General features: G+C 37.1%; 1 protein-coding gene across 2 annotated transcripts in view; it reads right to left on the bottom strand.

The window, feature by feature from the left end:
* The window catches only part of LOC139998493 (E3 ubiquitin-protein ligase MIB1-like), a 442,477-nt gene that overhangs the window by 95,286 nt on the left and 324,406 nt on the right, over nt 1-22,785 (bottom strand). The window contains exon 10 of one of the 2 annotated variants that reach the window (XM_072023071.1): nt 4,185-4,251. The exons of the other annotated variant lie outside the window; for it this stretch is intronic. Coding sequence (XP_071879172.1) covers nt 4,248-4,251 — 4 coding nt within the window. The 3' untranslated portion in view covers nt 4,185-4,247. Of the gene's footprint in view, nt 1-4,184; nt 4,252-22,785 lie in introns of those variants that run through there. 2 annotated transcript variants of the gene reach the window in all.

Genomic DNA, 22,785 nt, shown 5'->3' with positions numbered 1-22,785 from the left:
AACATAATTAGAACGAAATTACGTGGCACATTATAGTCTATAAAATCGGTATTACTTCGCATCTATTGGTCGAACAATTCACGAAAATAAAATTCCTCAAAAATTTGCTCCTATCCTCGGTCGTTATTTATTATTTTCTTGGTTACGTTAGGTCCTTCTGTAAGTAATGCGGACTATCTGGGAATTTACAGCAACGAGGGTCGTCACGTTAAGAGGTTTGTAAAAGGGATATAGAAAGTTTATTAGAGATTAGGAAAACTGTGTATCTCTTATCGATTGTTTATTTTCAGCTAATATATTTAGCGGAAAAATCGCATTATTTACGGGTTGACTAGATAACAAGTCGTCAAGAGAAGAATTTTATAAAAGAGGACTAGCAGATTTAATGGAAGGATGGTAAACAATTATGAAGATGATGGAAAAGGGATCGCGATTAATCACCGATAGGTAACGATTAATTTTCTCTTAATATATTTATCGGAAAAATCATGTTATTTATGAGTTGACCTAATAAGACTGATTAAAGTAAACGTGGTATCTTTTTTATCTCTTGAAATTTACATATTTTCGCAAAAGGTTCATCCTTACAATTCGTCCTTTTCAGTTTTCCTTTACTCTCATCTGACTTATTTATCAGATGTATGACGTTACTTATAGGTTGACCCAGTAAAATTAATTAAACCTTATTAGTCGACGTTTGGAAATTCACATTCAGTTGCAAAAGGTTTCTTTCTATAATTAACTCATTGCTAGGAATTTTTTAGAAGATCTAATTAATCCTCTCATTATTAAAAGCCATTACACTAGATTTTCTTTTTGTAGAGACGAATGATGATTACGGTAGCCTTTTAGCGAAGTAACGGTTGCGTACAATTGGTAATTACAGTGTGCAACTTAGTTAACATGTTAACTGTAGTTTACAGACGTTGACCAGAAATTTGAAATGCAAAATGGTTAGTTACAACTTGGCATGTGATTTTACTAGGTTTCGTTTCGCTATTCAATACCTACAAATAATTTTTGCTGATAATGATAGTTTTAATGGTAACATTTTGTTTTCAAAGAGGCTCGCGAATAACATTCAAAGAATAGAGGAATAACAAATATCTGGAAAAGGTGAAAGGAAAAAGGTGAAGATAAAAAAAAAAGGCACAAAATATTTCTACTGCATTTGATATCGTAAAACGAACAGAATTCAATAAATGGAACACAATAAAACAAACAACAAAGTTCGCTTGTAGTATAAATTTTATCTCTTAGGACGTAAACGTAACACCTATTTCATAACTCCAAAAAAATTTTAATAAAATAAAGTTTTTCAAAACCTGGCACAAAACAAAGTATTGCTTTAAACAAAAGATAGAGTATTGGTTTAAGTCAGTAATAAGGAGAGTTTTTCTACAGAGAAAAGCAGTATTTTGCCTTTGTATAACATAAAATCTAACTGAACAATGCAAATCTACTAGACTTCAGAAATGACCACGATTTCTAACTTAATATAAAAACACGATGGATTACATTCTACGCACGCTTGTTATTAATATGCACAATCTGTTGTTTCAATTTTAAGTTAAACACCTTAAAACATTATAGCTCCTGTCTCTGTTAAAATACAAAAAATTCGAGTATCGCGGTCGAATTGAAAACTCCATCGTCTGCGAATCAAGAATTTAAACAATTTCAACTCTACCAAGCAACGTATCTCATCCGAGACCATTCTACCAACATATTTACCAACATATCAAAACTCAATCGCCAAACTTCTTACTAACATTATCGTCAGGAAATTTTATTCAAATCAATGAACCGTACATCTTTTAAACTTCCTCAGTTTGCATTGCCCAGATCCTTAAGTCCGTGTATACACAAGAAGCACGCAGATGGTATGTCCCGAATACCAGTTCAAAGTGAACGAGACTTACTCGTTTCATCGAGCGGCCAAGTTGCCGTGGATAGAGTTCCTGCGGGACGTGCAATAAACAAAGCAGGCTAAATCGTCGGTCGGAGCTGATAAAATAGCGCGCGGGCCGGTCAACGAGATCGGCTTCTAATCTCTGGCCCGGCGGGACCGAGTTACTGATAATTGCAGCAGGGAACTCGCGAAACGGACGATAAATCACGGCCGCTGTAAAATATAGGAAACGATCACTGGTATCGAAGGCCCGTAGCCGGAGGCCGATAAGGCGAGCGATAAATCAGCCAGGATGCACCTGCCGATCGAAACGGATCGCGCGCAATTCTGGCCCGGACTAGCCTCCGAAGGTAACCTCTCTTTTAAAAAAGAGATCCCACTGTATTTGGCTGGACAGTGACACGTTTATCTGAGCTAACCGCCGTGCACGACGTATTTGTTAGAGAATGGACGTTCTTCAAGTATTAATACGATTAGTGACACAAGTATCGACGATTGTTAATAAATCCTTGAGACGCGGATATCGTAAATTGTCGATGCAATCGATTCCATCGAGTTACAGTGATATTTAGGAGTATATTCTTTACAAAATGTTTCATAGCACGTAGAACTATGATGTGTATGCATTTATAGAAAATACGCTGACGTAAATATAGTAGTACATAGTGTCCGAAAGTATACTTGTATATTTGTGGCATATTTTAATTACCGAACTAGAATCACGTCAGGCTAACGTCATTTGGTTCTTCACGATCATCACGTTTGTGTGTAATGATATATCATGAGTCGCTTAAGCAAATGTCCAAAAGTGAATGTATAACAATCAAATCAGCGTTTGTAATTGTCATACCATACACAACTATCTTGGTGCTCGACTTTACCTCTGGACTCTTGAGTTTTTTAATTATAAGATAATTTGGTGAAGGTATTCTAAACAGGTAGAAAGACTTTCCATGTTAATGTAGCCATTGATATTTAAACAGCAAATATATGTATTAATACATATATACAGTGGATATTAAAATAAATTATTGCGAAGTTCGTCGCAAATCATTCGTTTGTATGGTTTGGTAATATTCATATATCGTTACCACAAATCGACCAAAGAATTAACGTACAGAATTTGAGTGGTTTGAAAAATACTATGGACTATCGGCGAACAAAAGCAAAGTAAAGAAGCAAATAGAAGAAATCGAAGTGTAGAGAGTAATAATTAACCAAATGACTTTGTCCGGCCGCATTTTCCGAAAATTTAACTCGTTAGCAGCGAAAATTTCGTAGGCTAAGCATCCAGTTTTAATCATGTACTTTACGTAAATCTGTCCCGATAGGAATAACGCAATCGGTGGACTATAATTAAAACTTTCACGACATCATCAATTTAACGAAACACCAGCTGTTTCGTACAGTAAAACGTCTCTCGTCACATTCGATCCCGATAAACCGTCAAACGAGTGCAACTACATAAAACCTGTGTTCTGCTTGCTTTGAACGGTACATCATAGTGTATGTATATATTACGCTTTTAATGAAACTCTTCAAATGAGTTTTATTTATTGCCCTAGAGACAATCGTGTGGGTAATTCGATATAACGATATAAATCAGTCGATATAAATCATCCAACATGTTTCTCTTTCTTTCTTTTTCGTTTTTTTTTTTTTTCTTTTGCTTTCGTTTTATAAAGCGTCTGCTTCTTAGAACTAAAGGAAAGAGAAATAATTACGTGAGAATTTATGAGAGTTTGCTGATATAAAGTGTGGCTATTGTTAGAAGTTTGGTGTAATGGCTTTTGCTAATTGTAATGTTTTGGTAAATAACACGAACTACAAAAGGAATTTCTCCTTAATAGATCATTTACGTGATACTTTTGGTCTTTGTAAGAGAGCAGAATTTAAAGAGATTAAACAATTTCGATGAATATTAATACAATAAAATTTGTACTACATTCATACATAGAATACAAACATAGAAGTTAAATAAAAATTTCAATGGAAAATTTTGAAAGGAATCTTACGAAAATTAATTATCAAAAGAATGAAGCTTTAGAAAATAGATTCGAATACGATCGATTGAAATAAGTATTAGAAACATTCGAAAGTAGATGTTTATCGAGAAAGAAGCCAATTAAGTTTAAAATGTATTTAAAATGTTAATTTAGGATGTAATTATTTCTTTTCTTTTTTTTTTTTTTTTTTTTTTGTTTCTCGTTACGACTAATAAAGTCATAATGGACTCAATAACAATGTTGAGAACTCAATTGAACATTAAAATGACTTACCACATTCTAATTGTAGTAATTATGCTTGGAATTTAGTCTACGTTTGTATGAATGTCTTACCTGAAACAAGAAGAACAAATTTTTATACATATCGCTAATTTAAATTAACAAAAAGAAGAAGAATACAACACATAATTGTGTAAAATTACAATCGTAATATATAGTATAGTAATATAACATATATTAGCGCGTGGAATTATTTGAATAGCAGTCACTGAATATATATGTCACCGATTTTAATATAGAATAACAAGACCAATTGTTTCATGATATGGTTAATACAAGTTTCATGATGTGGTTATTGCAAATTGATTTTAATTGTATCTATGATAATATTAAATTAATAGAGTAACAGTTATCGATTTTTCAATTTGTTCGAATAATTACGTATACCGTACAATATACATATATCTCGTTCTATTATGCACATAACATTCCTATTTATTATTACGTACGAAGTAATATTCATCTGAAATTAATGTTTCTCAAATAATAAATTTGTTGAACAATTATACGTAATTGGAGTATATGAACTCCAGCAATCAGTTTATTATACTTATAAATATAATTGCGCTTTAACAAAAGAACTTCGAAATCGTACTAAAAATACTGCTTTCCAATTTTCGTTGTCTTTCGTACAATAAGCTTTATATAATTCGAATTAAAATATCTTTTAAGCCAGTCGTTCGGAACAATTTTACAGGTATCTCTCTCTTATTGCTAGTCCTACTACATGCAAAAATTTTGACGAATTTGAAAGCTCGACAAAAGCATTCTCTGGAAAGAAAAACGTTACGAATCACAATGTTCGTCGTCTTGAACCAATTATCTTTCCGCTAAGGCAATTTGTCATATCAGTAAAATTAATTAGGACGTTAATGAATCCCAAATGAACGAAACGTACGGTAGTTCAGTTTCACAAATATCAGAGAATTTCATCCAAGACTCCGAGCGTTGAAGGATTAAGTGAACTTGCCTTAACAAATCTATCAAATACATAATTTCATTTATTGCTGTAGAGACAATCGCGCTGGTAAGTTGAGATGAAGAATTTTCAATTACGGAAGATTCCATTAAGACCAGGAGAGAAGAATGATTCCATTAGAAATGCGAGATACCATGATGTATCCATCTTAAAAAATTGTCTGAAATACTTTATCACTGTCGAAGAATCACCGATCGTCAGACTTCGCGTTAAAGGAACGTCGTTGTCAGACGCGCTGCAGCAAGTGACGACTTTCATCGCGCGAGGTTTCCGGAACACGCTCGAGACCCGTGCTCCCAATTCGCAATCACGAATCGCCTATTAACGGGCTGACACTCGCAGAAGAGACGCGTCACCGCAGATGGATTCCTTGTCTCTCGCCATTATCATTATACACGCGCAATTTACCACGGAGGTTCACTTCCTCCCGCGTTTCTAGCACCGCCTCGTAACACTTCTAAGGTGTGTTCACGAGTTCACAGCTCGTTAACCCGGTCTGTTGTGGAAATTCTGCATGAACCGGTAACTCGACAATGTCGTTCGGCCAACTTCCAGCCATGAACGCTCTCTAATCTCCTACTGCTGCAGAATCGATCTTTGCAAATGCCGCTTAATGACCTAACCAGATCTTTCTTTTATAATTCAATGGATGATTAAAAGTATAATAGATGCTTGTAAAACGTGATGCTCGTATAACGCGATTAGAAAATTACTACCGCGTCCTTAAAAAACGCGATTGGGAAATTGCTCCATAAAAAAAGCTCCATAAATAATACAGTGGAAAACAAAAATAAGAGGACAGGTAGTGGATGTAGGTAGTTTAACGTTTAATTAACTATTGTTTATTAATAGGACAATTAATCGAACTAGTGTACATTTGTTGTGATACCTCAAGCTTTATTTATTGTCGATTATTCAGATAGATCATTTAATGAATAATTGGAATTAATATTTGCATTCCTACGTAAACAAGCCGTATTTAATGAAACTTCATCGACGGTTTCCGACTATTTCATTGATCGAAACATTAACCAAAGTTAATTTCGTTAAAAAATTATTAACGACGAAAAGTTTAATTTCATTTCTGTACCAACTTAATAAAGTACCGAGCGTTAATTAGTAATACGATTTCGGACCAAGAAATAAATGTTCACGATGGTAATTGAAGAAACCTTTTTTAGAATTAGCACGGTACAAATATGCGACGAATAAAGGCAAACGGTGTATCTGCATGAAAAAGTAATTCTTCGTCGCAAAACTAATAATGGCAAAGAATTAAAAGGGGCAAAAACGAAGTTAAACAAGTTTGAAGAAAGTGGAACAGGTACAGAAACGGCGCAAATTGAGAGTACATTTGCGACGAAGTGCATCAACGTAATAAATGATTCCTGTGTTCTTTTCTTTCTTCTATTTTCTTCGGTCTGCCCACTGGAGGCGGTGACATTTTTTGCTCGGGATTTTTCACGAAAGAACACATGCCTGATATTCAGAGTGCATCCGTCATTGTCAAAGATCTATTCGAAAACGACGAGAAGAATAAGAAACGGCGCTCGGTAAATATACCCAAGTTGCGTCTCTAACGACATGAAAATCGAGACCCTTTCGTTTCATTTCAAGAGAAACGTCCTTCTTGTACAAATTACTTGTTTACGATCAATATTTGAGACGTCTAAAATTGAGCGTCTGAAACTCGCTACCTCCGGCTCCCGCTCGAAACTTACTGATTACTCTTCCTTTCTTCCTTCTTTGTTGGCAGATATTTTCTAAAAATAGTCGTAATTCAATATAAACCTCTCAACTTTGCTTTCTAAACTTTGAAATTTAATTTCTTCGAATTATTATCCTCTCTGCTGATTAATTTAATCAAAGGAAAGTGATGGATATTACATAAATAGAATTACCTAAGAACGGTTGATTAGGGGTTCAAACTGCATCAAAAAGTCGGAGAATAATTTTACCGAAGGGAAATACTACCTCTTCCCGTGATATTTAATGATACAAATATATATAATATATATATATTGATATTTGGAAACTAGCGAGAGCCAATTTGTTGCAACGATACACGAAAGCCTAATATCTATAAGCGATATGCCTAGTATATTTTTATAGAATCGACAAATAACACATTTTAATTATCTGTTTAAAAATTGATCAACGACGCAACATTAAAATTTTGTTAAAATACTATTTCTTATAAATATGTTTTAGACGTTGCTACTTGATCTAATTACGATAGTTCCTCTATAAGTTTAGAAGAATCTTTTTTTCTACCTGATCTGTATCTTAAAAACTGGGATAAAGAAACTTTTCTGCTTTGTTTCGTTGCGAATCTAGTTGAAAATTTATTTCATAAATTGTGTGACTCTTGTGTCAGTCTCACTTGTCAGTATTTCACTGCATATTTGTCCGTTTCGTGAAAATCAATTTTATTAAACCCAAAATCAATTTCATCGTATTAATAATAAATACAGAATGTAATTATTATTTATCAACGCGTAACGTTTGCTTGTTGATTAAGCGGTTATGCATAAAGAAGCATCTTGCAAAAAAAAAAAAGAAAATATCAGACACAAGCAGTCTAATGGATAATTCTCAGTGCGGTGTTACTAGCTGCCTGGAAGCGTTTAATATAAACTTTATTAATATATCCTAGGAAATTCAAATTCGAATTTACATAGAAACTTTCCGTGCAACATCTAAACAATCCCGCGGAAAAGCGGGCTCTCGTTTGCCACAGAATTCCTTGGGAAACGGAAGTTCCGCAGTCGTAGCTGCTCCACATAGATAACTGCAACTGCATCTTGCATACCAGAGCACTTCCCATTTTATACTCGTTTTACTACTTCGTTATTAATGTTTATTATTCTACGTTGATAAGTTTCAAGACCACCTAGTATGCTACATGACTTACACAATTACGAGTGAATTTTATCTAAGTAGAATCTTCATTCAAACTAGCAATCTCATGCAAATATTGATGCAAAGTAGCTTATTTACCTTAGGAAAATGCATAAACTTTGCCCACAGGTGTATACACGCTTATGTATTAGGTGTATACATGTATGTGGATACATTGTAAAAGTAAAAATTACGAAAAAATTGAGCGAGATGAATATATATATATCCTTTCGTGTGATAAAAATCTTGTAGTATACACATATACGTTGGAAAAGAAAAAAGTTGCATTGAAACTACAAGATGATATACAAGATATATAAAGTACTCCAACAACCAATTATCTATTATATTAATAATCCTCCATGTTTAACAAGATTACCTTCAACACAACTATTCGTGATATACTAATTATTTAACTAACAATAAGTGCATGTATATTTATAGTAAATATACATTTTCAAACGAGTTTAATATTTTATAAAAAAAAATAATTGCGATAACCTTATTTCAGCATAATACTAGTCAAATTTCAACATGTATAACATATTCATAGAATTTTCCTATATGGTAAATGTTCAAATACTTCGATGAATCACCATAGTGCGAGCATTGATATAAGGATTTATAGTATTATTATATATACATATGTACGAACTACTTTTCATCGATAAGCTCTACGATAAATATATCTGACCAGAAACCTTCATAAAATAATTTCACACTTATCCGTCAAATGAGTCGCGACTTGCGAAACGTTAAATAATTCCGAACGATTCTTCGCACTTGCATCCCTCCATCAAGAAAATATCATCGCGAACAATTAATTCGTCACTTTAGCCAGAAATAATTTGATTAAGCACGTTATTAAATCAATATAACGGAGCTCGGTTGGCGTTTAACGGGCTCGCAGAAAACTTCGCCATTTCGTAATCCCAACAATCGTTCGGAATTAATAAGTACAAACTTCGTTGGCCTACAAATCAAATCTCGGCTCGAAAACGATAGATGGGAAAACGGTCGGAAAGGCTTCAAATATTTAAACGTCAATTCAAGCTCATTACCAATTTCCTATTCATCGGGTTCATGCTCTCGATCGTACTCGGCTCGCCAGTCAGCGTTCCGCTGGCTGGTTCCGCGCTACTTCGCGCGCACTTTCATCGCCGCCTCTCAAAAGGATACGCGAACTTCGCGAATTTACAGTTCGTTAACTCGCCCCATTGCCAGAATTGCAGCATCTCCCGCGAGCTGAATTTCAGAATTCGTAATTCATCCCTTTCTATCTCTCGTTCCTTTCTCGTCCATCCATCGTCTCTGCTTGATACTATCGTGACACCGATTCGGTGTAAACGCGAGAGGAACGCGAGATATCCTCCCTCTTCGAAATAATTATTTCATGTCGTAATCAGCGTGTTTCCAAGCGATCCTTGATACTTTTCGACGAATTTTTCTCATAAAACGAGAAGCTCGTGATAAATTTCTCTCGTGCACGTCCCATTTGTTTCGTGTTTATTGGATATCAAATCTTTCGCTTAGTGTTATTTATTTTTCACTTGGATCATTTGCTCTCTGTTTTTATCGACCATTTTATGCGTTTTTTTGGTCCGTATTATTAATGTTAAGGATTTTAACTTCTGCACGGGTTAGATCACTCCGATAGTATGTTCTATCTATTGCTGTACTATACAGAGTGTCGTAGAATTTGTAGGAAATATTTAAGGAATTGAGAGAAGTTCGTGTAGAAAAATGTTGAGTCTCGAGTATAGTTATTTACAATGACTTCAAAAGATATTGGCAAATATCGTTATTTCCTTATTTCCTTTCATTCAACGATACTAAATTTAATATACTTACCTGAACATAAATAATCTTCCCTGCGTACAATAAAAAGTTAGCCAGAATCTGCAACGTTTTTATGCCATGTTTTTATGCTACGTTTTTCGTGTAATTGCGATACTCTCGAATCTTACAAACACGTGCTTGCTGTCCTTCCTTCCCAAACTTATCCGCGTTTAATAAAAATATGTTTGATGTTCCATTATTCGTTTCGTCCCAAACGTAAACGCTAAACTGCGACCAAACTCGTGTCTCTTAATTTCATTTCGTTCAACCCTTTACAAATTTGGACAACTTAAAACAACGGTATAAAAAATCCGTCCAAGAAACGAGAGATGTTTGATTTCTCGATCGAGCGATTCGCCGAGCAAAGAGACACAACCCCACTGGTTAATAAATATATAAAAGCGTCTTTTATTTTATTGAAGAATGGATGAACCGCGTGGACGCCGCAACACCTTTGATCCTCGCGAAGCTAAGTACATAACCGGATACTTCTACTACACGAAGACTACAACAGGTTCACGAGTTCGCAGCTCGTTAAATTTCGCGTCGCAACGAGCGATGAGCTTGAGAAAGGGTGGATGGTTCGCTTATGCCATTGTGGCAAGTTCGTGCCATAACTCGTGCCTGCCGCGGCAAGCCAAGACATTTTAATTATCTTTCGAGCACGTCTCCCCTGTGATGTTGGATGCTCGAGCTCCTTACGCCTCCAGCCTCGGCCAGTTTTTCTCCGAGTACCGGTTCCCCGGCGATCGTTACGCGACCGGCCAGGATTTACGGACGCTGGCGCTCCACTTTAGCGAAATGAAACGATATTCTTCGCCAGCTCACGGTCGGCCTCGCGGCTAATATCCGCGGCGCGGATTTTCTGGCCCCGACCGCGACGATGAACTTGTTATTCCATTCCCGGCCGACGAAACTTTATTGCTCGACCCACGGTTCGTTAAATTCAGCGCGTGTTACGCCACGACGCGCCGGCTGCTGCCACCGACGCCACGACCTACCCGCTGGTTCCCCGTCTTCGGGGCTAATTACGCAGGCCGATGCGCCGTTGTTAATTGTGTTTTACTTGCGTTCTGGGAGATAGCTGCTCGGCATTCTGTTTTTCTTCGCCTCGGTTCGAGGTTCCGTCGTTGAAAAATCCGAGGTATTCGAGTAATTGTTTGGTACTTTAGCGAGAGGAAGAATAGTGGATGGATCGTAGGTAAGAGTTTGGTCTCTGTTAATTAGAAAATGATTTGCAGGATGGAAGAGACGATGCGAGCAACTTGGTACGCGGCAATCGCGTATTGAGTGGATTGCCGGGTTTTTGTTTTCTTTCGTCGATATATTTGCTACGAGCAAAATTTATGAATCTGCAGGTCTCGAGGTGAGAACACTTTATTGTATTTCGAAATGTTACACCACATAGAGGAGGCATTAAAGAAATGTCGGAAATCAAACAATCATTCGTGAATATTAGTCTACTGATCTTATACGAAATATGTTATATGAATTACCTTATATGATAATTATCCGATAATCATAACGATAGTAATCTTTTATGATAAGAATATGAAAATTATCTTATACGAAATAACTGGCCCAAATTATCAGAGGAACGATTACCAAGACAAATTTTTGTCTCAAAGTTTCACAACTTTCATTTCTCAACTTTATTATTCAAATAACTGTGTATAAACAATTGTAAAAAGACAATACTGACAGTAAAATATAATCGTCAAAAATCTTCACAATTTCCTAGTGATTTTCCCTTAAACACCCTAATGCTCATTCACCCAAGTACTTTACTATTCGTAGAAATTCATCATGTCCTGTATGTTTCAATAAAATTAATCTTCAAGATTCGTCGACAAAATTCCACGCTCTTCTAAAGCGATAGAAAATATACAAAATGATTTCACTGGAAATAATGAAAAACCAACGTAACGTCATATCAAACCTCAGCGAACCTCGAAAAAAGAGATCGACCGTTAGTTGGAAGAATCGATAGGGCGTACACGCTGCGGCGAAGCGGTATGGTCAGTCGAATTTCATTAAATCGAAGCGGAAACAACGATGTTCCAGGAGAAGTCGCTCGTCCGCGTCATTGCAGCAGTTCGCAATGTCGGACATAACGACGCGATTCCACCGCTGCTGTTCAGGCTCGCGTGCAAACCGGTCAACCGTGCTGATTTATTATTCGTAGGAAATTTATTATTTACACGTAGTGGCCGTCCACTGGCGGGGCGTTTTCCGCCAGTCCGCGGGGACTGGGCCGAACAAAAGGGAAAATCTGCCGCGCGATAAATTCCGGAAATCAATTGGATTCGCGGGGGACGGCGGCGCGTTAACGGCCGTGCCTGGCTAATATAATGGCCGGCCGATAAATAATAATTATTGCGAAGCGAGCTAATGCGGCACGCGGAACGCCGTGCTGCCTCGTGAAAATATAGTCGACGCCAGGCTGATAATTGCGTTTCGAAGCGGCTCGGTTCTCGCGCAATTTCCGTTACACCGTGCATCGTTGTACTCCGGGGGCTGGCGGCGTTGTTCTTCCGGCGAATCGAGAACGGAGCACTCTCGAAACGAGGCGATTCCCTCGGCGCGCAACTCCAACGATTACGCGCTTCTGTGTTCTTACGCGGTACACGAGTCAGCGAACGGCTAATAAAGCAATTCGATATTCCACGAGTATTGTATGCCCGAGAATGCTGGTTTATACAGCGGAGGAACGGTGTTTTGTTTCAGAGATTGGCTGGCCGATGTTGGGGAAATTTACTGCAACTCGATGAAGATGGTTCTAATAGTAAAAAAATAGAAGCGGAAGGGTTCCGGGTTGGAAGGCGACTGTATTTTTTGGGAATATTCAGCGGAACAAGTTTGGACCGATTTTGTTTGTTATCACTGCACTGTGACTGCAAATGTTTACGCGAATCCACGTTTTTTTTTTATTGTAGATAAAAAAACGCGCGGGTATAAATAAATGTTTATTTCACTTGTTAAATATTATAGCAAGTAGAGAGATAATATTTTGCATATTATGTACGTCATTCTACACGTTTTTGTATCTCTAAATTTCACACAAATGCCTAGAAATCTACATAAAAGCGTACGATACCAAAAATGTATAACATTGTCTGCATGTAAAAAAACAGTCAATTTCAATAAAATAGTTACCGTCTTACAAAAGAACAACGATACTAAATAATACTCTATTGAAATAAATATCAACACGTATCCAGCACGTCAGAAAAATGTACAACTGTTATCACTTTTATTACCGGAACACGATAAATCAGCGTGCAAAGGGTAAAATACAGGCGTATTTTTTACGTTCATCGACCCCGATACATTTGGCCTACGTACGTTCCAACAAAAGTATCGATCACTTAATAACTGCTCCAACTAACTTCCAACTGTACGCCATTCTTCATTCGAAATTAGCTTCGGGATGAACCGTCAAGGTATTCGTACAGTGAGTCCGACCCCATAAATCGCGTTAGTTGCAAAGTTCCGCGTTATCATTACGCCGCAGATCGAACAGCAGTTCGAGCCAATTCTAAATCCTGTCCAGCATAAAAACGAAACGCTCCCCGGTGTCAGGCAATAATCGCGGTTCCTGCTTCAGTAGCGGCACGCAGCGCGCCAGTTCGCGGTTCGTTCCATCCAACGAAACGTCAGGACGTGCCAATAAAAGTTATCCCCCCGGCGATACCGGCGAAGTACGTGCGTATTTTCGTAAAAAAAGGGGCAGAAGGAAGAAGGAAACCGCAGAACGAACGAAAGAACGGAACGGCAAGAAAAGAAAGAAAGAAAGAAATAGAGAGAATGTGTATGTATGTGTGTGTGTGAGTTAAAGAGTGAGAGAGCGGGGAGAGAAGAAATAAAACGAGAGGCGAATCGTGAGCGATGAATGAGCAGGGATTTGGAAGATGCCCGAACGTCTGGCGTTAGCCATAAGCACGCCACGTGCAATTACGTCTGCCATGGCATCTGCATGTAAATGGGAAAACGGCTAGCTGCACGGCCGTATAAATCAAAAATGTAATTCGGAAAAAGGCAGCCGGTGGCTCACGTTCCACGTAACGTCGCGATGCGAAACCACTGGAAACCCTTGTCGAACAGCTAATTCGCAGGAGTGCAGTTACTTCGAGAGATCGCCTCATCGAGACAGACACACGGAGCTCCTCCCCTATTTTTCTGTCTTTTCTCTTTCGTAGTTTTCCTACACCTATACGCTTGGCCTATATATGTATGTTTGTGTGTGTGTGTGTGGCACGGTGCGTGTTTCATCGAGACGACGACTCCGGAAACGAGGCTGGTCGCCGTTCGTGAAACGGGTACGCGATCGTGAAAGAAGATTCAATCGGCTTCTGACGCGTTCGCGCGGCGAGTAAGTGCGAATGCAATTTTGCGAGCTACTGAAAATCGCAGCTGCGATAACGAGGCCGGAACGGGCTTCGTACGAACGGCCGTAGTAGCTTCATGCGAGTGTGCGAAATAGAATTAAGTGCGGTGATAGAGGCCTTGCAAAGAGAGGGAGGAAGACGTAGACACGTGGAAAATAGGAAACCGGTAGCGGCAGTTCAGAGGAATGGAAATTGCGCGGAACTCTCTACAACGATCTCGCGTATCAACTTATCTTCTGGTAAGTCTGTGGCGACCGAATGGTGCATCGAGACGATGCGATAAAGTTGCGAAAAAATGTCTTCCGTTAGAGCACCTCTAGAACTCTTTCGCAGGCGAGAGAGCAGAGTGATGGAAAGTGGCCAGTTTCGAATGGCGTTGAAAATGTGCAGTGTTTGCCAATAGCAAAGTTCTATAAGTTCCAGTGATTCGGAGTAACAATAGAAATTTATTGGCGAGATATAGATGTAATAGTAGATGTAATGGTACGGACGAGATAACACTATGAGAGGTAATCAGCACTGGAAAGGTACGGAGAAAAAGACGTGTAAGATATAATAAGATATAGGATATAAGATATAAGAGGAGAATCTAAAACATGTTGTAATCAAATTCCAATAAAGTAGGTGTAGGTGTAAGACTAGTAGAACACGGGAAAGGAATAGAAGTTTTGAAGGAAATAGGACGGGCGTGATGAGAGTGTGAAATGGGCATGACGAAGGACAGAAGAGTAGCGTACGATGTGATACCAAAATAAAAATATGAAGTCCAATGATGTACCTACCAAAGTTTTCATGGATACATAATGGAGCTAGGAACAATAGTACGAATAACAATGGAACAACAGTATTGCATGGAGTTGATGGTGTAATAAGGAAGATAACTAGTACAATTATGGTACAACTAGAGTTCAAATGTGATTTAAACACATATTATAAGAAAGGAGAATGTAGGTGTGAAGTCATTCTAAGCGGCAAGATCATGGATTATGAATAAATAAAAAAATTATTAGATAATTCTAGTTCCTCTCAAAAGTATAATAATCGTGTATTTGTTATGTGATATGAAAGTTATAGAAGATACATTGTACATAAATTGCACAGTGCTATAGACGGTATTACTTATTTAATGAATTGACATCTTTTATGCCTTTCGTTCTCGTGCGATGATCCGTCATCGAAACGATTATTCAGAGAACTTATATTTTTTCTATTTCCCCGATCTATCACAATTTTCTCCTCCTATTTTTTGTTTTCTGGCATCGATAAATTTTTATTCAAGAACATAGGGTAAAAATATACAAAATGGAAATGGACAGAAATATCCCATCGATCTTTTTGCGGGAATTAAAAAACAAATAGTTACAACATTAAACATGCATACGAATCGTCAGTTCTCTTGGGCACAGTACGCGTTACAATTGCTCTTTCCGAAATAAAAAATACGTTCTGAGAGTAACTGACTGTTATAAATTATACATCATAAATGCAAGATAGGATACGATGGGAATCACGTCGACAACAGATATAAATCCCAATCTATATTAAAATTTTTTGATTACTTATACACGTATGTATGTATGTATCGAATTTTTATAAATCCTACGTAACATAAATGTCACAGATGTATAAATATACCTATAATGATGTAATAATAACAAGTAAATGTAATAATTTATTACCGAACCTACATCACATGAATCTAATTCACCACCATATAACTATACACTAATACCTTCAACTATTGATCCGTTATATTACGTTCATCTGCTTATACACGAAATACTATAATTACTTGAATATCCGCCAATTCAACTGCAATAATCCTATCAACATGGACAAAAAATCCGATTACGAACGATAATCTTTTCGTTAATATAAGTTTCAAACAATTTCATCGGACGCATCTCCACGAAGCATGATGAAACGAACATTTATTTAATCATCGGCATTCCTTCGATGACAACCGCAATCAATGGCGGCAATTTCATTAATCACCCTCGAATAATTAACAATCGAATAAATTCCAATACGCGCACCGAAACAGCCACGGTTATATACATTTCTTACTCGTACGTTCGTCATTTTGTTATCGATTGGACAACGTATCAATTTCGTATTCTTTCGCATTGCTTGCTCTTCTTATCTAATCTTCTATTTTGAATAGAATGTAATTTGATTACAGAACCACAGTAAAATTTATATGACAAATAACAATTACATTCTACTATTATTATTTTACTGTTACAACAGGATAAAATCCGATCGCAATGAAATAGTGATATCCGTAAGAATTAAACAGTTATGGAACAATTCTTCGACGATACTTTGTAACCTACAGAGCAGACGAAAAAAAGAGATCTTTTTTTTAAAAAAAAACAGCACCGTTATTAGTTTAAGTAGTAACACGTGTTTGAAAAATTTTAACGAAAACCAGTAGATACATCGGCGAATCGTATATTAAATTTTGATACACTGTCGGTCAATCTTTAAACAAATAAATAAGATTTATTATCCGTTGATTCTATAGAAGGATAATAAGTATTGCTTTTGGTTATTGATTTCTCGTTCATTCATTCATTTCACATTCATGTACCGTTATTATAAATCAAGCAAAGTGTCCTGATACTTATGAGCGACGGTATACGCATAAATATGCGAATTATCTTCTCATAATACAGGATCGATAAAACATGCGCAGGCTTGCAACAGAAGAGCAACGACACCGTTAATAATTTGACGAATGCAATATTAACGCATTTACGATCGATGACGTAGCGTTGCGCCCTTTTACAAATTACAAAAGGGAGACGAATATTGGAAGCATTCTTTGACTTTCCAAGAAACCGTGTAAAAGCATTGTATTATAATTATTAATCACAATCTTCAAAGCTTAGTTGCGCGTGCAAAGTAATGGCCTTTCTTTCCTTCAACACTGTTCTCTTCGAGTTATTAGTCGATTTAAAATTAGTCGCCCATATAGACGGAGAGATGCATGATACAATGCAATAGGTACGCTCGAATTCTCATTTCAGAAACTTTTTCTCTTTTAACAGGGAATTTAAAACTTCATTAATATGTCAAGTTTTCACTGGAGTTAAAGGTGTGTAACGAATCTTCATTTGGATTAGCCATTGTTGTTATACGATATAGATGATATTTACTGGTACCAATATGATTATTTGACAAGTAACCGTGGCGATTAAATACCCGAGATGCTAATGACAATGATCTTAGGTTCGATAACGAATCCACGATCAACGGGATAGCAAATGCGTTTTCTTCCAAAGTCTAAGTCGAAATGAACTTACTGGTCCACGATTCGAGTGTAACTCAACTTACTTGTCCACAGTACAAGTAGAACTCAATTAACTCCCTCAGACCAAGTGGAACAGCATTTATATACTCTTCTCTATTTAATTCTTATATTTTTAAGGAGAGCTATACAACTACTCCATACCTCTGTTAGGTAAAAACGTCCATTCCGTGACCGTGGCTACGTTTAGCGACCCGTTGTGTCACTTCGAGCCCAAGCCTACTGTCATAAATCTTGGGCACACAAAATCGGATTAAACTATAAACAACTACTTCTAAGTTTTATTATTGAAGTTCAGCTATAATAAAAAGTCTAGACTAAACTATTGCGGGTCTTCCTAAAAAATTTCAAAAGAAAGGTCCCCATGTCCTTTCATCTCCGACAAATAAATGAAAGCAGTATAATGTACATACGTTAACGGGTAAAACGTAAAAACCATATGCGATGTCTTTCATGCAGTTCGATTGAGTTCGATAGAATTATTGATAAAAAAAACAGGCATTCTGTGTTTATTCCTCCATTTACTGGAATTATCAATTTTTTTTCGTCATATTAGACACGCGATATTTAAGTATTATACGAGAATACGGCATTTCGTATGCACCAATCTAATACACATCGTTAGATGAAAATTCTGGTTTAATTTGCTAACCAGAAAGGAGGAGTTATCTTGTCGCTAAGATTATCAATATTTGTGATATAATAATTTATTCAGACAATCTGCGCTCCCGACTTCTATTTGGAATTCAATAAAGGAATATATGCTGCAGAGATTATCACGAATATCAACAGAGTTTATAGCAGAACCGCTGTTAAAATAAGGAACCCTCAATATTGATTCTGGAGATTCTGAAATAGGAATCCTAGGATCAAGAACTGTCTGGACGTACTGCAGAATTCGATAACGAGGTTTCAGTACCACTAATTGAAACACATTCATCCTCGACGTGTGAAGAAATGGCCAAGAAGTCGAGCTCGTCTACCGCAACAGTTCCCTTAGGTTCAAGAAAAATTGAGACGATCCTGAAAGCTTGAGGAACGGTGATGCTGTACCCAGGAAACTATTTTCAGGAACGCCGCACCGACTTACAATCTCAGAGAAACTTAAACGATTTTGAAACGGCACAAAATTGCAACAGGAAATTAGAACAAGTTTTCTGCGTCAAAATGTAGGAAAAAAGTACGACTGACAGCTTCATAGATTGAATTTAACGAAACAAAAGATATTATTGATATCTTGATAATAAAATCGTTGATATATCGTATCAAGTATTCTTTATATAATATTTCTTTTCATCCGTTTCTTATCTGAAGTACCATTAAAAGTTCTTCGGTTCCCACCTTGAAATGACAGGATGAATACGCACGAAATTCAAGTCATTTAAAGTCGGTTCATTTGCAGTCAAAGTAGCAGGTCGATTAACATTGTTCTTTAAAAGACTACTAGTCATTCGTCTCAAAAGAGAACGAAGGAAATGCGGTAGGATTTTTTAAGATTTACGACAATAATACTTTTTCAAATAATATTAAGAACATTGTATTTTCATAATAAAATCATACCGATTATAACCGGATAGTATTTCGATCAACTTCACCCAGCAAAAGTATATTTATTTTGTAGACTATGGAGGAAGAAACAACATTAATTATCAAGCACCATAAATTGTACCAAAAAGTGTATTTCATAAAGCAAACTTCTCGTTAAAAAGAAGAAAAAAGGAACAAAGGACCAAAGCTGCACGGAAACTGCTTAAAAGTTTTAATTGGAAACGCTTTTTAAAATTCGTCAATATGGAAACGTTTCATCACTTATTGGCTAACTTAGAGGACCTTCGATAAATGCGCGCAGCTACGTACATTATGACGTACATTATGTCGTGCATAGGAAGTCTCCAACATGCATATGCTTTCTCGCATTCGAAGGCGACGTACAATGAAACGAGTTTCGAGTACTTGTCGTGAAAGCATCGATTTTCGCAATAATCTGATTAATTGACTACCACTGTACGGTTGCTCGGTACGGTACGTACAAGCAATTTATGAATTTAAGAGGACAATTTCCGTTTGGAACGCAACGATAGGAGAACATTTCCAATTTGATTCTGCAAGAATGCTGGATTTAGTTCGAACGATCCATTAAACACTGCTGTGCTTGTTACTTTCGCAGAAGATGAAGATGAAATCTTTTAACGTATCACGAAATCAAGCACGCGATATTAAATACATAACGAGAAGAGATATAGAACTTCCTTTCGGTTATTTCCATGACAATAAAAAATTGATCAACGAGAAAAAGAAAAATACGAGAGCCATTTGAAAAATTATCTACGAATGGATACTATCTTGCATAATAAGTTACCGTGTTTTAAGAATTCTGTTATAAAACTTTGCTCGTTCTATCGCCAAATTTCTTACTCTTACGCGAGACAATTTATCAACTTTAACTTTCATTTATAAAATTTCGTTCAGGTTGCAAACCTTTGGAATCGCACGGTACTCAACACGAAAAGACTCTGCGGTCTAAAACAGCGTATCAAAACACCGAATAACAAGCAGAATCAGCTCCGAAAAAAGCCTAATCATCAATGAAACTTTACACTCTTCTCGACGTTTCGATCGACGAATGACCAAGAAATGGCTCGCCAGTGAAACAACGAATTCGGTCCTCATAGAAATATGCTGCACAACGAGATCGATAGTTGAAACGCGGAAAGTGGGATCACGCGATCCGTGAGAGCGAAACGATGCTGGCAGGATGATCCCGCGGAATCGAAACGAAAACGAGGATCGTTCGTGGAACAGGCTCGGACAGTTCGTTGAACTCTGGTTGGCCGGATGCCTAACCAGCGTGATGGGCGTCGATTTCAGCGACGAGACTGCGAATGGCCCGGTCATTTCGACTCGCAATTACCATGATTCTCGGGACAAAGGCACAAGGAGACCGCAGACACTGGCATTGACATCTATTTGTAAACGTGAAAAAGAGGAGCAGCTGGCTGGAACGTCAAGACGTCGAACCACGTCCATCGTTACGTTGTCTCGATTTTTGTATCCTACTTTCGGTGCAAAGAGCTGGACAAGTGTCAGCGGCAGGTCGAGCACAATGTTGTAAAAAATGTGGCACGCCATTATCCAGTATCAATCTTCCCTTCTGAGAAGTACATTTGACATTATCAAAGTTTCGCGCGTCAACGTTGAAACGTTTGTTGTCGAATTTTGTTTGGAATTACAACGAATCGATAGAAAATAATTAAGAGGCTGAAATAATCATCGATGTGATCGCGAGAGATCAAAATTTCCGATAGAAACAAAAAATGCATTTCTGAACAATTTTGAAGTTTATATCATTTATCGGTTGAACGCTATGAATTTCGAGAGTTTACCATCTTTCCAGGTAGAGAGGAAAATAAATGGTAAAAATTGTGTTAAATTGATTTGTATAAGATGTGGCTATAAAATACTATAAAAATTACTACGAAAGTTTCATACTGCGAGAATGAATCGTAGAAACTGATAAGAAAAGCCGTTTTTCTGGAAAATACGAGTATGTGAGAATACTTTTTGTAGCCACTGCGTATGCGCATTAAATTTGGCACACTTCAATTACATGTATCGCGTGTTAAAAATTATTTCAATTATAAGCGATCAATTGTTTGATTTTGCTGTGTAATTTCAAAATTCTTCTCGCGTATCACATATTGAAAACCACTGCCCTAAATAAATATGGATCTTAGCTTGTCATATTTTATACTTGTCTCGTTTCTAAAAGAACCGTACGTACATCATTTTCCACTAAAATTTCTCATTTCTCATCATAGAAGCAGAACGGAAAACTCACCCCTTTATTTCGAATGGCTCGGAAACGCTAGGGATAAAAGCAGCGATTCGATCACAGAATCGCGACCAGATTAACTTGATGACCAAGATTTTTCAACAATTTCGAGTGCAATCGAACGAAGCATCGACGAAGTCGTCGGTTGGCACGAACGAAAATAGTAGACGAAATCGAGGGAGCAAATATTTGTCGCAAAATTAACCCTCGATTCGACGAGTACTATCCTCGCATAAACGGATTTCCCTTGGAATCGTTCGATAAACTGCTTTCTCCGGGGCAACGGGATTGATTATTCATTCTGCTTGAGCGTCGAGCGAGAAAGGGAGCCGATACCGAACTCTCGTCTTCTGTGTACGTACTGTCAGTCGTTTTCGATACAAATTTAAATGAAAATGTCCTCGGCAAGCCTCGCCCCGATACATATCACCGATAACCACGCGGTAGTACGAAAGGCAAAAAAAAAAAAATGGAGAGAAAGAGTAAGAGGGGAGTAGACGAAAAAGAGAAAAAAAAAGGATACTCGAAGGAAACGATAAGCGCGCAAATATTGGCGTTCCTGAAATGGCAAGCTAACAGCTGCCTCGTTCGAACGAGTCCTCAAGAGTGCTTTTAATTCTGTGTACAGCCAGCTAGAAAATCGCTGTTTACATCGACAGTTTCGAGGGGGAGCGTTTGTTCCATAATTGAGACCCGAGGGCACGAAATTTCGAGATTCTGAACCCTCCGCGGGATGCAAAACCGCGATACGAGAAACGACTGGGCGAATGAAGATATGGTTTTAGCTACTTTTTTCCCTAGTTTCATCTAACTGGCTGAAACTTTGCACGTTGCGTATTCGAGTGACAATAAAACGTTAAAAAGTGGATAATATCGCGGCAATCGGGTTAAGCTAATCTGACGATGATATGGTTTATGTTATATCGTTGCACTTAGACACGATAATCAACAGGAAAAAGATAATTTCGTTGACCTTTCGATTTAAATATCGCTTTATGATCAAAAAGGAGTTGTACAATATCGTAACATAAAATAGCTAAAAATAGGAAGAATCTGCTAGATTCGAAGATATAGTTGCTAAAATTTTTTGACAGACAAAGGTAGAACTATCGGGGCAAATAATATTTCAGTATTACGACGAGAGATATTTCTAAAATTATAGAGAGGATAATTCTACAATCTGCATTTATTCCGAAAAATTAGGTGATTTGTACTAATTAAATATGCCATACAGAAACTACCACCATTGTCAGTCACCACTAGTTATAATAATATTAACGAACCAAAGTGTAAGATTGATTTTCAATGGAACAAGAAGATAATTCTCAAGAAAATT

This window comes from Bombus fervidus, chromosome 3, assembly GCF_041682495.2.
Source record: "Bombus fervidus isolate BK054 chromosome 3, iyBomFerv1, whole genome shotgun sequence".
Lineage (NCBI taxonomy): Eukaryota > Metazoa > Arthropoda > Insecta > Hymenoptera > Apidae > Bombus > Bombus fervidus.
The sequence above is the reverse complement of the archived record's forward strand: the minus strand, read 5'-3'. Positions and strand labels throughout refer to the sequence as shown.